The sequence below is a fragment of the Alligator mississippiensis genome, chromosome 4 (genome assembly GCF_030867095.1).
Source record: "Alligator mississippiensis isolate rAllMis1 chromosome 4, rAllMis1, whole genome shotgun sequence".
Lineage (NCBI taxonomy): Eukaryota > Metazoa > Chordata > Crocodylia > Alligatoridae > Alligator > Alligator mississippiensis.
In genome coordinates, this window is record NC_081827.1 from 45,149,566 (window position 1) to 45,163,274 (window position 13,709).

A 13,709-nucleotide genomic window follows, 5' to 3' on the forward strand; every position below is an offset into this window, starting at 1 on the left:
TGTCCCCCTGCCCTGGCAGCAGGGAGCTCCAAGCCCTCTGTTCTGAGATCGCAATCACGGAGTAGGGCTGGGAGATCATTATCGGCCAGCCCAAGCACCACAGTCATGGAGCTCAGGTTAGGACATAAGGGTCTCCAAGAGTAAGCCCTGTGCCCACAGAGCTCAAGATGGGACCTACCCCTGACCAAGACAGTTCCCAGACAGCCCTAGGGTGTACAGGGAAGCATGTGCAGCCTGGTGGTGGCTGAGGACTATTCTGTTTCCGGTAGTCCCCAGCCAGCTTCAAGCTGCACATGCGGACTTCCTCGTGCAGCCTGGGGCTTGCTAGGAACTGTCCCTGTCAGGGGCAGGTCCCAGCCCTGTGCCCCAATTGGGTGATGACAGCACGGGGCTTGGAAAGAGCTGCAGGGGTGGGGTAGGTCCCAGCCCCCTGTCCCAATCTGCTTGCACTATCCCCTGACTCCTGTCTCCTGGCCCAGTGCTCCCTGCCTGGCCCTGGGCTAACACCCAGGGGGAGCCTAGAACTCCCCCTGGTGGCAACAAGGGCCAATTGCAGGTCTGCAGGGAACTGGGTGCAAATTTTCTCCTTAATCCTCACATATGTAGACATGCCCAGTTTATATGAAAAAAGGTGCTAGGGAGAGAACATGATATTTTAGACATGTATTACTATGAAAATTCTCATGCATTTTTACATACTTTTGCAGTGATAAGCATACCATTCAGATAAAACCTGTGGTAGATGCAATGTGGATGGAATTACTATGTCAGTGTGCAACATCCCAACAAAAGGAATAGAATCTGAATACATATTAAACTACTCTCTGTTCTGGCAGAATACTGACATGACAGACTTTTAGAAAACATCTTCTATGATATTAATGTGTGAAATAAAACAGTATCATTCATATGGATGATGGGGTTACTAAAATTAAATAAATGATGCTTCCCCAAGGCTGACCTGAATGGCAGATACATCTCATGAGATTATACCAGACAGAAGAATTAAATAACATACTAATTTTTGCAAATTCTTGAAAATACTCCACTCCATTCAGAGTGGAGATACTTTATACAACTTTATAAGACATAAAATCCCCCACTATTCTGAAGACTCTACAATAGCTACATGCAAGAAGATGGGTTCAAGATGGAATTAGAGATTTATCTGCATATCATCTTTTGTGGGCTTAGAGTTAAATCCTTAAAGATCCATTTAAAGGCCTTTTATTTACAAATATTTAAGAATTCATGTATTCTATGAAACCTGAATGGTCCAGCACCTCAGCCATCTCAGAAATATATGGACAGAATGATAAATAAATACACTTACATCAACATAGTTGGCATTAATGTAATCAGTTAGTTTTCCATCCTTTTCTGCAAGCTGTGCTAACTTAACTCTAGTGTGATCATCTGCAGTGAAACCAAAAGATAAAATAAGCACAGCATTTAAAAAAGCACAGTTCTTTTCCTGCAAGAAACTTTTCAAAGTTAAATAAGGTAACTGAATATTAGCATATTTATATGGGTAGTACAGTGATGACTACAGAGAATCAGATTGAAAATTTCAGTTTGGAAAAATATAAGCTAATACACAGCAGGAGCTGGATTTCAAAAATAGTAAGAAGCCTATTTAAGGGATGAGGAAAAGATGATCACCGTGTCAGTTACATATGTGCAATTCCATTTTTAAGTGAATGGAAAATGTGTACGTACAACTGATAGAAAGATAAGGTTCCTATGAAAAATATCATTACCCCGCCATGGATGATGTAAATATGATTGTCACGGCAGAGTCCTCTAGGAGGGCCGTGATCTCCTTGAGGTCCCTCGCTCCGTGTCAGGCCGGCCCAAGGTACCCTCTAGTTCTCGCCCGCCACGTCTTGCTGGAATATGATTGGGAGGCTGCCTATGACTCCCTGGGCACGGCTACTCGGGACCTCTGTCCCCGCGGTTCTCCCGGACCCCCTGGGGGTCTCCCGATACGGTGGGTGTTCCCCGGACACCCTAGCCTTATGGGCTATGCGTGGCTCCTACCAGCCCCTAATACCACGCCCCAAGCCTCGCAGATATAATGGACGTTGTTAGGTCTGCACGCCCGCTTCCCGGGCCTCCTCTATAGTGTAGCCCACTAAGGGCTCTCTCTCGTGCCCCGCCTCTCACTGGGCCTCCTCTGATGGTGCGGTCACGCTCAGGGACTCTCTAGCGGGCCTCGGCCCTTCCCTGGCCAACCGCACGGATACCCTCTCTGACCCCGGCTCCCCGCGCTGCTACTCCCTGTCTTCTCGGGGCAACCGCAGCGCCCTGCCTCGGTCTGAGGGGTGTTGCCGCACTAGCCCGCGGCCGGGCTCGCTATGCCCGTCTCGGGCTCCTCGATATGGCCCCGCTCTAGGGCTCCTCAGTATCGCCCCTCTCTAGGGCTCCTCAGTATGGCGCTCCCCCTCTTTGGGGCTCGCCGTGCCCACACGGGGCTTCTCAATAATACAATGTGGCACTCCCCCTCTTTGGGGCTCGCCGTGCCCACCCTGGGCTTCTCAATGAAATCGCCCCTCGCTCTGGGGCTGGGGTCTATGTACCCCGCATGCGCTCTGGGGTCTATGTCCCCCGTCTGCAACCTACTGGTTGCACCCGCGACCCACTGGCCGCGCTCCTCGCCGCCAGTTGCTCCTGCACTGGCGTGCGAGCTGCGCCTTCACTGGCGCTGTGCAAATAATGCGCCTTCTTCGTGCTAGACTGCACCCTCACTGGCGCTGGGGCACCCCACACTCTCTGGGGCCCCTATGAGGACACTACGCCCCCTTATGAGGCCTCCTCCAACCCCTACAGCCTCACCCAAACCTCCGGGTGTAATAACAAAGTCAAACAAACTCAAGCCTCCTGGCTGTAACACAAACCCGAAGCCCTATGGCCATAACAACATTGCTCCACATGACCATGGTACTTGTTGCTAGGCTCCTTTCCACATCCTCACTCCCAGAGCTCCTGCCTCCCAGGCTGCCGGCAGAGAACTGCCAGCCTGGCTTCAGCCCTGGGCTTTATAAGGGCCAGGCCCTGCCCCCTACAGGCAGCTGGCTCCCCTTAGTTGCTCCGGCAACCCGCAGCTGTGCTCAATTGGCTCTGCCAGGGCTCTCTCCCTGGCAGTTTCTCCTCTCTAGGAGCAGGCACTAAGGTGCCCTGCGACAATGATAATGAATAAAGACCTTGCCATGAATTTGTAGTGAGATACAAAAGCAGTAGCAAATAATAATAACAGCAGCAGTGGCAGTTTGGGCAGGTTAAATAGATCACTCTTCATTAGAGGCCGTAAACAAAGTTTTTAGGTCAGATGTGACTCAGTTAACAATAACCTTTGTGGGCATAAACTGGGGTTCTATAGCAAGTCTCTGGGGTAACTGGCTGCACTGAGTGGCCACAACCTGTCCTGCATTTGGGACATATAGGCAGCCAATATCCTCAAAACATGAACTGCTCTGGAAAGTTTTAGTGCTATGCATGATCTCTAAAAACCTTCCAGAAAATGACCAAAACCACATTGGTAGTACTCCTATAAAGTATCAGATGCAAATTGCTAACTGCCTTTCCATCATGGTGAAATCCCAGTGGAATATAGCGAGCATCCTTGGTATTGAAGATATAATTTTCACGTTCATTTCCCAGATGTGCTGAATTTGTCCTTTTATCAATAAAGTTCTGTGACAACCACTCCGATAATACTTATGTAATTCTGCAATAGGCAACCATTTCCTAGGGTGATATCTTTTATCAGACCAACTATGTAGTTGGGATCAAGTTAGGCAAGCTTTCAAATGCAGGACATTCCTCATTTGTTACCAGAAATTATTGATAAAATGCAGACAGTTCAGAACAAAATAAGCCACATAAATGATCAGGAAGCTAGAGGCACTGACTTCAAAAAAAGATTGAGAAAGAGAAATAAAGACACTTTAGCTAAAAATTACTGGGATGGTGGAGAGAGGAAAAGCAATTGAAACATTTGTTCTAGGTAATGAAACTGATTTATTACTGAAGTTGATTTATTAATGAGACTGGGCACAATACAACCTGAAAACTGTGGACCTATACTTATATATGTTCAGCAAATACAGATCCTGGAATTCTGCAGCCTCCCAAAGAGGATAAATCATCCTTATTCCAGCTCAAAGATGGATTAACTTTGGTAATCAAAACAGAGCTTCCTTGGCATTATAATGAAGTCTGCCATCCTTTTTTGGCTTGTCACAAAAGCCTAAATAGGCCTCAATAGCAAATGCTATTTAGTTATGGAAGCAGAATTTCAGAGAAATAACTTAACAAGATATGAAAAGCTATTTTGCTTCTCACAGAACATTTTGCCTTAATAGGAGCCCTATTTTTCAGATCAACATGAATATTTTCCTGTGATAACACATAACTCTACAATTTTCCACATTGACCTCTAAGATACAACACCAAGTGTATGTGTTTACTTACAGGCAACAATATTTATGTATCGATTCTTATTCTTGTTGTCTGGGTGATTAGAGCTGTCTGATGTAATGCCTAGATCTATGGTACAGCTCTGGATTTCCTGAAAAGAAAATGTGCATGTGCTATTTGAATAAATAATAGCTCAGAAATAAAGTCTTACAATAGGAGTTAAAATAAAAAAACCCCACAACCGTATACCAAATTATATTACCAACTACTACTTTTCTAAAAAAGTGTAGTGAAATAATTTCTTACCTGGTAAAACTCTTTCAGTGTCTAATGAGGGAATGAATGCAAAAAAAGTAAAAAAAAATCAAATTCCACAGCACACAACAAATGGATAAAAGTGCTTATACACATTACAATTATAATGGAAAACAATTATGGTCATGCAATACATATGTTTACAATACTGCAATAAAGCTGAATATTTTTGACGTAATACATGCAAGGAAAAGAAATGAACAATTCTGAATAATAGTTTTCATGATAACGACTGACTTAACTTCGGCCATAGGCCTGAGAGCACTTACGCACATTAGTAATCTCTTCATGTTCAATAAATATTTGTAGGTTCATAAAGGTTCACAGGATCAAGTCATTAGTTCTTGGTCCATATAACTGGGTTAAATTTTTATTTCTTTCTTATCAAAATAAGAAATAAATGATACACGAGAATTCTCATGCTTTTATTGAAGTAAATTTTAAAACTTCCATTGGAGAAGGACTGTATGCACTTTGTATATGTTCATGTGATAATATTCTGGTATATTAAGGTCTGATACTGTAACCCTTATTCACAGAAGCTGTTGTACTACATTCAGTGCATTAATAAGGACTGCTTAATGGTTCCACAATCAAGGGCAAAAGCCATAAGATTGTACAAAATCTTGACAGTATTAACTCAATTTTTATTTGATGGAGTCCTTAATTTCAAGAGAAAGCTCAAGCTCCTCTAAAATTGCACACTGTTAAGCAGGAACTATATTTCTGTGGTCTAAACAAATGATAATTATGTTTCTTGGACTGTTCAGGGACTTATCCTAGAGCCAAAATATCTTCCTTTCCAGTTTTTTAAGATAAAAAAAAAGAATACAAGGAAAGGTTGCTAGTCACAGTTAAAGGTTATTAACCTGCTAAATTAGGTTTTGAAATATAATTTGTTTTATAATAATAGAAGTAAAACTATTGGAATAATAGTTCTGACAGCTCTGCAAAGACTACAACTTCAGTTCAGTCTTGCATGTTTTGTAAATACTACAGGGGTAGAGAGAAAACTGACGGCAGCTATTCTGGGGCAGTTTACAGACCAAGCAAGGACTTTAGGTGACGGATAGGGAGCTTGGGTTCCCCCTGTTAGGCACAACGACACCATGAATAAAATTGATTTTGAACAATATATTTTGAATAATGTGCAGTCTGTACCACAATGGGAAATTGAGAGTAAAGGGTATGCTTTGTACACTGGATTTCTATTTATGGTGGGATACTGGTGTATTTGGCTGAGAATTAATGGGAGAATGTCTGTAGGCCATATAGGTTGAGTTTTAAGATTTCTGTCCATGAAGGAAACGTTTAAGAGTAGGGTAGGTGAACGTAGAAGAATTTCTGGCCTAAATTGAGAATGGACTGAGAAACAAAATGAAACAATCTGGACAAGTTTCCTCAATTCTAGGGTTGTTTTTTGTTTTGTTTTTTTAAATTGCAACTATAAAATGTTGAGTGTTTAAAATTAATAAAAATGATTTAATTACCAATCTTAAATATGTCTCCGCAATTTATTTATTTTGGAGTGCATCTAGAAGATTTAACAATAAATCTCTGAATATAAAAATAGAACTGTTGATTCTTATTTTATAAATTAGCTTGACAAATATGTTAATAAATTATGCAAACACATTGCATGATAAAATAAAAATGTTTATCAAAAGCCTTTTAATGATCTACATATAAGTATTTTAATTTACACTGAAATTCACTAGTTACAAAGGGCAAAATGAATTAATTGTAGGATGAAATCAATTGTGCCAATTCTGAGAAACACATAATATTATACAATAATATAATAAGTCTAAGATTCTTACTCTCATATATGTATTATTTCACTTGGTAATCAGAACTCTAGGAAGATATAGCAATTTACAATTTTTTTGTATAAAAGTTTTGAATAAGCCTGGCAAGTATCTGCAAGTTTAACTGGTTTTATTATTGAAAAACATTTAAAAAAAATGTATATCTGACAAATTCCAGTGTGTAATTTTACTATTCTATTTGGATAGTCTTTCAGTAGTAGCTCAGCTGAGCCAGAATTCTTATTTGGACCCCAATGCTGCTAACAGTAAGTGCTTAGCTGTATGTATATTAGTAATCTTATCAGGTTCAAGGTACTCACATCCACAAGCATTTTTAGTACTGGTTCCGCAATGAGGATAGAGTATTTAATTCTTTGCTTTCAAATACATTATGTTCTGACATTATTTGTAGCTTTATTAAAAAAAAAAAGATATTATAGAACCATACCTCAAATTCTTCAGTAAAACCATTACTTGCATGTAAATCTGCAACGTGTTTTGGAAAATGTTTTATTGGAATTGCTCCGACATCATCTTAGTGGTAAGAAAAAACAAACAAAACAATTTGGTGAGGTATAAAAAGATGGAGCAATACAAAAAGTGTGTCATATTTAAGCATATTTATATAACATTCCACAATAAAACATGTGCAGGAACTTTTGAGATTTGTAATTCTTTTAAAATCATAATGGCCTTTTAACACTATTTAAATTATGCTTAATGATGCATATTTAAAAGTCTATTGTGAAATGAGGCATGTAGGGGATCCATTCTCTCCCTCCACCTTTGACAGGACTCCATTTCTGCCTCACCTCTGCCTAGCCATCATATGTTCCCAATTAAGGAACAGATCTGGCAAGATGTTGAATGTACCCTGTGAACTGAAGAACATTATGAACTCCCACCAAAACCAAAGTGAATGGAGAATTTTAGCAACTTGCTGGAGCGTGTTCGAAATGAGGAAGGAGTAGAGCTTGAGCTCTTTGGTAATTCTGGCAAAGACCAAAAAAAGGGAGATTAGGTACCACAGCCAAAATACTTTGAGTTGCCTGGTACTATGTTGGGTGTGTGGGGCCCTATTAAACAACACAGTCTAGTCCAGGGGTGGGCAATTATTTTGCACGGAGGGCCGCTTACTGAGTTATGGCAAGCCATCGAGGGCTGCATGATAGGCAGCCAGGGGCAGATAAATATTAATTTTCTAAATTTTTTAGGGGGCCTGTGGGCCAGATAGAATAGCCTGGTGGGCCGCATCTGGCCCCCAGGCCGCATTTTGCCCAACCCTGGTCTAGTCATATGGGCTCAATGCTGGGAAAGTAATTTAAGTTCATGCAATATCATGGCTTTAAGTGATGCATGTGTCTGCTCCAAAGTCAAAGAAAGATAAAAACTTTTCTATCTCGTTCACTTCTGGAATGAGTTATTCTTGAAATAATTTTCTCTCTATTTGTTGTACATATACTAGTTTCTGTGGCTGTAATAATTTTTGTGCCTGATCCTGAGAAATGTTAAGCATCTGTAAACTCTCAGAATTGGGCTGGATAATTCAATTCTTAACTCCAGATATTTTCTCAAAGGCACTTCTCATCAAATCAACATTAACAGGAATTACACACATAAGGAAAGACTTTTTGGATAGCAAAATTAAAATATTTACACTCTTTTGATTCTCTTAATACAGAAATGTGAAGAATCGATAGTGAAATTTCAGGTTGATGTTTATATTTCAGGACATCTTTCTATTATACATAAATATAGAAAATACTTGTGTACAGAATATTCATTAAGGATCATATAAAAAACCTTTGGGCCTTTTAGTTTGTAGATCTCCAAGAATTCTTATGCTATGCAAACAAAGTCATCTGTTCTGTTAATTAGTTGTTAAAAGGCCATACATATTATCTTAAGTAGTTTTGGCTCTAGAGAAGAAAGATTTTTTTTCCCCTTTTCAGGGATTAAACATTATTATTTCACAATGTTGAATTTCATAACTGTTTTATATGACAAGGAAACATCAGAAGCGTTGAACAAGGAACAGTTATTTACATCAACAGATGTTCATCATTTAACCACCTAATATTTTTAGGCTTCAGTTACCCAGAATTTGTTGATTTGTATTGAGATCCATCTGTTCTCTCTTTTACACGAATGGACATGAATACTAAAATTGAATTAGCCAGTCAAACCTAAGAAAAACAGCACAAATGTGTAATGCCACCTTCACACCTAGGAGAAGGATCCTAGCATGAAATATGTCATTTAATGAACTAAGATCATAGAAACAAGCACTATAATCCACACCAAAATATATAAAATGGCTTAAGCGTCCTTCCTGTTGGGTCTGATTCTTACTCATGAACAAAATCAGCAAAATTCCAATTGACTTTAATCAGTACAGGATCAAGTCCTGTTCTAAAATGTTGTAAGTTTATAACCATTACCAGGGAGTATGCAGAAGAAAAAGAGTTTGATTTGAAATGGTAACAAGATGTTTAAATGCTATACAAATCTCTTCTATCTGGTATATAAACAAATATATTAAGCACTTCCTGAGTACTACAACCTCTTGATCTTAGAGAAAATAATTCTGGGAAGCAGCTTAGGCCCTTTTCCTCTGCAGCAAATTCTCCACCCCCCCGGGTTGATTTAAATGTATGTGAACAATAATATGTCTGTGGTGGGAACATCTGTGGTGGGAAGGGAAGCAGGTAAAACTGGGAGGGGCCTTGGACACTCAAAGATTATAGGGGTTTTTTTTTTAAATGAACAATACAAAGTTATACTGGAACTATGGAAGTATATCAATGGCTGACAGATGCCATAGGCATTGTCTAAAGGGTGGAATTGGTTTTAGCTCCACCCTAACAATCCAGCATTGCTTACTTAGGCACAAGCCACTGACTCATTGAGTCATGCTACAGATCTCTAGTGCTTATCCCAGACATTTCTGGTACCAATGAAAATTTACAGAAGAAATAAAGAATATCAATAAAGATCTACTGAGTGTATTTCCATTTATAGTTATAATTGCAATAATAGCTACCATTGCAGACTTCCTTTTTTGTTCTATGCACTAGGCTATTCGACTAAAGGTGGACACTGCCAGAATTGTCATTTTTTGTGATGCAGTGCTTTTGATGCAAGTTGGGCATGATTATACTGAGTGTACTGAATAATTTTTGCACATGTGCAAAAGTTCCATGTATGCAGCTAAGGAATTTGGGGCTGATTTGTGGCTTCAAAGACTGTTCTTTGAAATTTAGAATCTTAAATTTTGCCTAAGTTCAATGAACAAACTGGACCGACCTTGTTTACAATGGCAGTACTTGTGAAATAAGGTATTATATCTTTTTCTGTAAATGTGGAAGAGTTTTTAGCTTACAGATTTCTGATGAAGGCTTTATTCATTTTAATTCAAGGTAATATGCTGGATCCTGTATGCCATGACCACATGTTGCAGAATTTGCTGCCTTATACAGAGCCATAAGCTTCCCTTGCCAGGTAGTATAAACTCCTTTCTCATTTATGGGTACAATGAGGAGGGACTTCACCTGGGAGGGGTATGACTTGCACAGTTAGAGTCAGCTGCATCTAAACACATGTACAGGCATTATATTTCCACTGGAAAAATTGTTGCTTTCCTGGCAGAAACTTCCAGTGTACAGGCTTTCATTCAATTTCTTGCAGAGGAAACATGCCCTATGCATTAGAAAGGTCTTCCACTTAGTCACTTGGAAGGTCTCTCATGTGAGATCTTCTGGTAAAATGAACACCTGTATGCTTAACTCCTCCATAATTGGGTCTTTCTTGGTTTGGGGAAGATTCAGAGAGCAGCAGCAGCTGTATTCTCCTGAGCACAGAAGTCCAGCTGCAGCTTTCCCTGTACCCTCCCCAGACCAGAAGGACCCCAGACTGGGAAAGATGCAGGGGCATTTCCCCACAGCTGCACTCCCATCCTCAGAAGAAGGTCAGCTATCACTACTCTCCCCATATGGAGAAGATAGTGGAAGCAAAGAGGCATCTACAGACTAGAATAAATGTATGCTCCCTCTCTTGGGAAGATTTTTACCACTGCTAATTTCCCAGGAATTTGGGACATTTGCAGTGGTAGAAATAAATGCCTGTCCATGGCCTACCTCTCCTCTCTCCCCTAGCAACAAAAAGCTACTGCTGTCAGTACCCCTTATGTAAAGAAAGAATACTCCCCTCTCTTACTAGGGAAGAACGAGGGAGGGAAAGGATACTGTTCTCTCTTGGTGTCTGTTGGGAGAATGTAACTCAAATAAATGTAGTAGGGATAAAAATAGAATTTAATACCACTTTGCATTTAGATTGTTTAAAATACCTTTTATCTGAAGATAAGCGAGACAGAAAAACAGACAACTCTGGTAAACATTGCGACTGAGGATTGAACCAAGACTTTGGCTCCCCAACAGATGGCAGACTTATTGAAAGGAGGAAGATGTAACTATATATACTTCTGTGCATCACCCTACTCCACTGGGAGTTGTAAGCTGTATATTCAGGGCAGTGCAGGTTGTAGGGAGAGGCTTACTAGAAGGTGTAAAGATACACTAATTCAGAAAACTCCTGAGGCAGCCTCTGGCTGTAAGTTAGAAGTGCTTCACTCAGATACAACATCCTGAAGAGGAGTAGCAGTACTACAGTCTGCCTTTTTTATGGATAAAGCCTCTTTACAAGCACAGATGACTCCACTGAATGGAAATGGGTGCAATGCCAAATTCATATATGCCTTAAAAGTGAATTAAACAATGGCTTATGTCTCAGACCATACACAAGGAATTCTTATTTATCATCAGGGATCCTGGTTTTCCCTGCTAAAAAAATGCAAATTTTCTGAGGTGCCCCTCACTCTCACCCACACCTCCTGCTCCCCCAGCCCTGCTGGAGGGGGCTCCCACCTGGCAGGGCTATGGGCCAGTGTCATACTGGAACAAGGCAGTCCACTGCCCCCTGCCCCTGGCTGCTACAGTGGAGCAGAGCCTGGCTTCTCCCCACTTCTACTTGCTCAGATGGAGTGGGAGGGCTGCTCCCTGCCATGGTGTGCACTCCTGAGGGCCCCCCACATGTGCCCACACTCGTGTCCCCCAGATGTGTGTGGGGCAGAGGCTGCGTGCTGCTTGCTGTGGGCTCCCACCCTGCTGCCCTCCCCTGGCACTTTTCCAGCCTGGCGGATGTGACTCCAGGCTGCAAAGAACAGCGGAGCTGCGTGGGAAGCTGCCTGCTGCTGTAAGCTCTGCGCTGCCCCAGTGAGGTGTCCCCCGCCTGTGTGGCTGCCATGGGGGCAGCAGCACAGGGTTGTGTGCAGGGGATGCAGGCAGTGTGGTGCTCACAGTGGCAGGCAGCTGATGTTCCCTGCAGCACTGGGCTGCACACGCCCCAGGGGACGTGGGTCCTCCCTGCCCCACCAGGAGAGCACACAGCAGCGGGGAGCAGTGTCATCCCCCCTCGAGCCCATGGCAGGCAGCCTGCCCTGCCCACAGATCTGGAAGGGGAGCAGGTACCCCCTGCGCCCTGGGAATGCATGTTGCAGTGGGGAGCTGGCCCCACCCTCCCCAGACGAGCCCTTTGCAGCCCTGTCCTGCTTCCTGCTGGGGCCCTGCAGCCACGCATTGCATCCCTGGGCCACAAGCCTCAGGCACTGCCCACCTGGCCAGTAGCCCCAGCCCCAGCTTTGTTCAACTCCCTCCCTTCCTCCCTATGCGGGCCTCAATCCCCACCATTTACCTGTGGGAGCTGCTCTCCAGGCTGCCTGAGGCCATGTGCTACTTCCCTGACCGTGCTCTTCCCACTGTCTGCCAGGCTACTGCAGGCTGGAGCGCTGCCAGCCTGCAGGGAGCTCATTGCAAAACTGAAAATCTGTGGATTTCTCTGGTAAAATGAGAAATCTGCCTTTGCCTCCAGTAAAAGGTAAAATCCGTGGTTTACTCCATTTTTCTGTGAGAAATGGAAAACCTGGTTCTCTGTTTATCATATTGACCCATGTACCAAACACTCCTATTTAATAAAAGAAACTTCAATATTTGTCAGAGTTCTTTAACAGCTACCAATAATTCCCCAAACACTTCAAAATAAATTACCTGAGACTGGAAAGACTGGTGCAGGAGGAGTCGATATCACTCTAGGTGATGTGTTATCTTCTAAATAAAAGTGAGCGGTCTGGAAGCATTTCCTTAAAAAGCAGAATAGAACAAAACAAAACAAAACACAAAAAAACCCCATAGGAATAAATACAAGAAACAAATTTTTCTCTGAGATATCCTAGAATTTGGACAATATTAACTAAAAAATCAACTTTCTGAGATGTATTCTGAGGAATATCAAACACATTTACTATCATATAAATATTCATTAGAAATACAACCACATTGCAGTGATAAGCAACAATATGCCTATAATCTAGGACCCCACAGCAGTCAAGATTAACTCAGCAGAGTAAACATTTTCTTTTACCTGTACCAAATGCAGAAGAAAGAGCAGACATCAAACATGGTGAAAGTTGAGGGAACAAGACTGCACCTGGAGCTATTGTAGGTGATGCACAGCATTTTCAAGGGAAATGAAACTCCATTGTCCTAATCATTCATCCAAATTCACATGGTTAACTACTGTTCTTTTTCGTATTCTATGGACTGTGATATTCTGGAACTGGAATCATGTTCAAAAACACTTCTGATAGTACAGGGAAAGATTTTTCTTAAAGCAGATACTGAAAAGCAGTAAAAGGCAACATGCTGTGTAAAAGACAAAATGATACTCCTTAGGAGAAAAAAGTTCCTTCATAATGTAGCCATGGCACAGAGGAGTCTCTTAACCGAGGAGGTTATGATGATGCAGATAACTGAAAGCAAGGGAGTTTATGATTCCAGCAGATGCTAACCCTGTTGCAGAGAGGTTTAAGGATGAATACAAATGGAATCAACCTTAACTATGACCCATGCTGTTACTTGCATCTATTCCACACTCCAGATGTGAAGATAATAAGAGTAGCATCTGGTGAGAGCACACTGCAAGCTATTCAAGAGACCAAATAACCAACTGCTGCTTTAAGAATTGCACATTGTCCTTAATTAAAAAAATCTCCAGATAATTAAACCTGCTAATAACAGTCTTTGCTGTGGGTCATTTAATCTATTTGAAATATTA

At 41.6% G+C, this 13,709-nt stretch overlaps 1 protein-coding gene across 3 annotated transcripts in view; it reads right to left on the reverse strand.

Annotated features, from left to right (window-relative positions):
* PTPRZ1 (protein tyrosine phosphatase receptor type Z1) overlaps positions 1 to 13,709 on the reverse strand; it is a 231,067-nt gene that overhangs the window by 25,944 nt on the left and 191,414 nt on the right. For all 3 annotated transcript variants that reach the window (XM_019492006.2, XM_014601009.3, XM_019492008.2), the window contains exons 14-18: positions 12,644 to 12,735; positions 6,991 to 7,076; positions 4,726 to 4,746; positions 4,474 to 4,570; positions 1,334 to 1,416 (exon numbers count right to left, since the gene is read on the reverse strand). In XM_019492006.2, the coding sequence (XP_019347551.1) occupies positions 1,334 to 1,416; positions 4,474 to 4,570; positions 4,726 to 4,746; positions 6,991 to 7,076; positions 12,644 to 12,735 (379 nt within the window). The remainder of the gene's footprint in view (positions 1 to 1,333; positions 1,417 to 4,473; positions 4,571 to 4,725; positions 4,747 to 6,990; positions 7,077 to 12,643; positions 12,736 to 13,709) is intronic.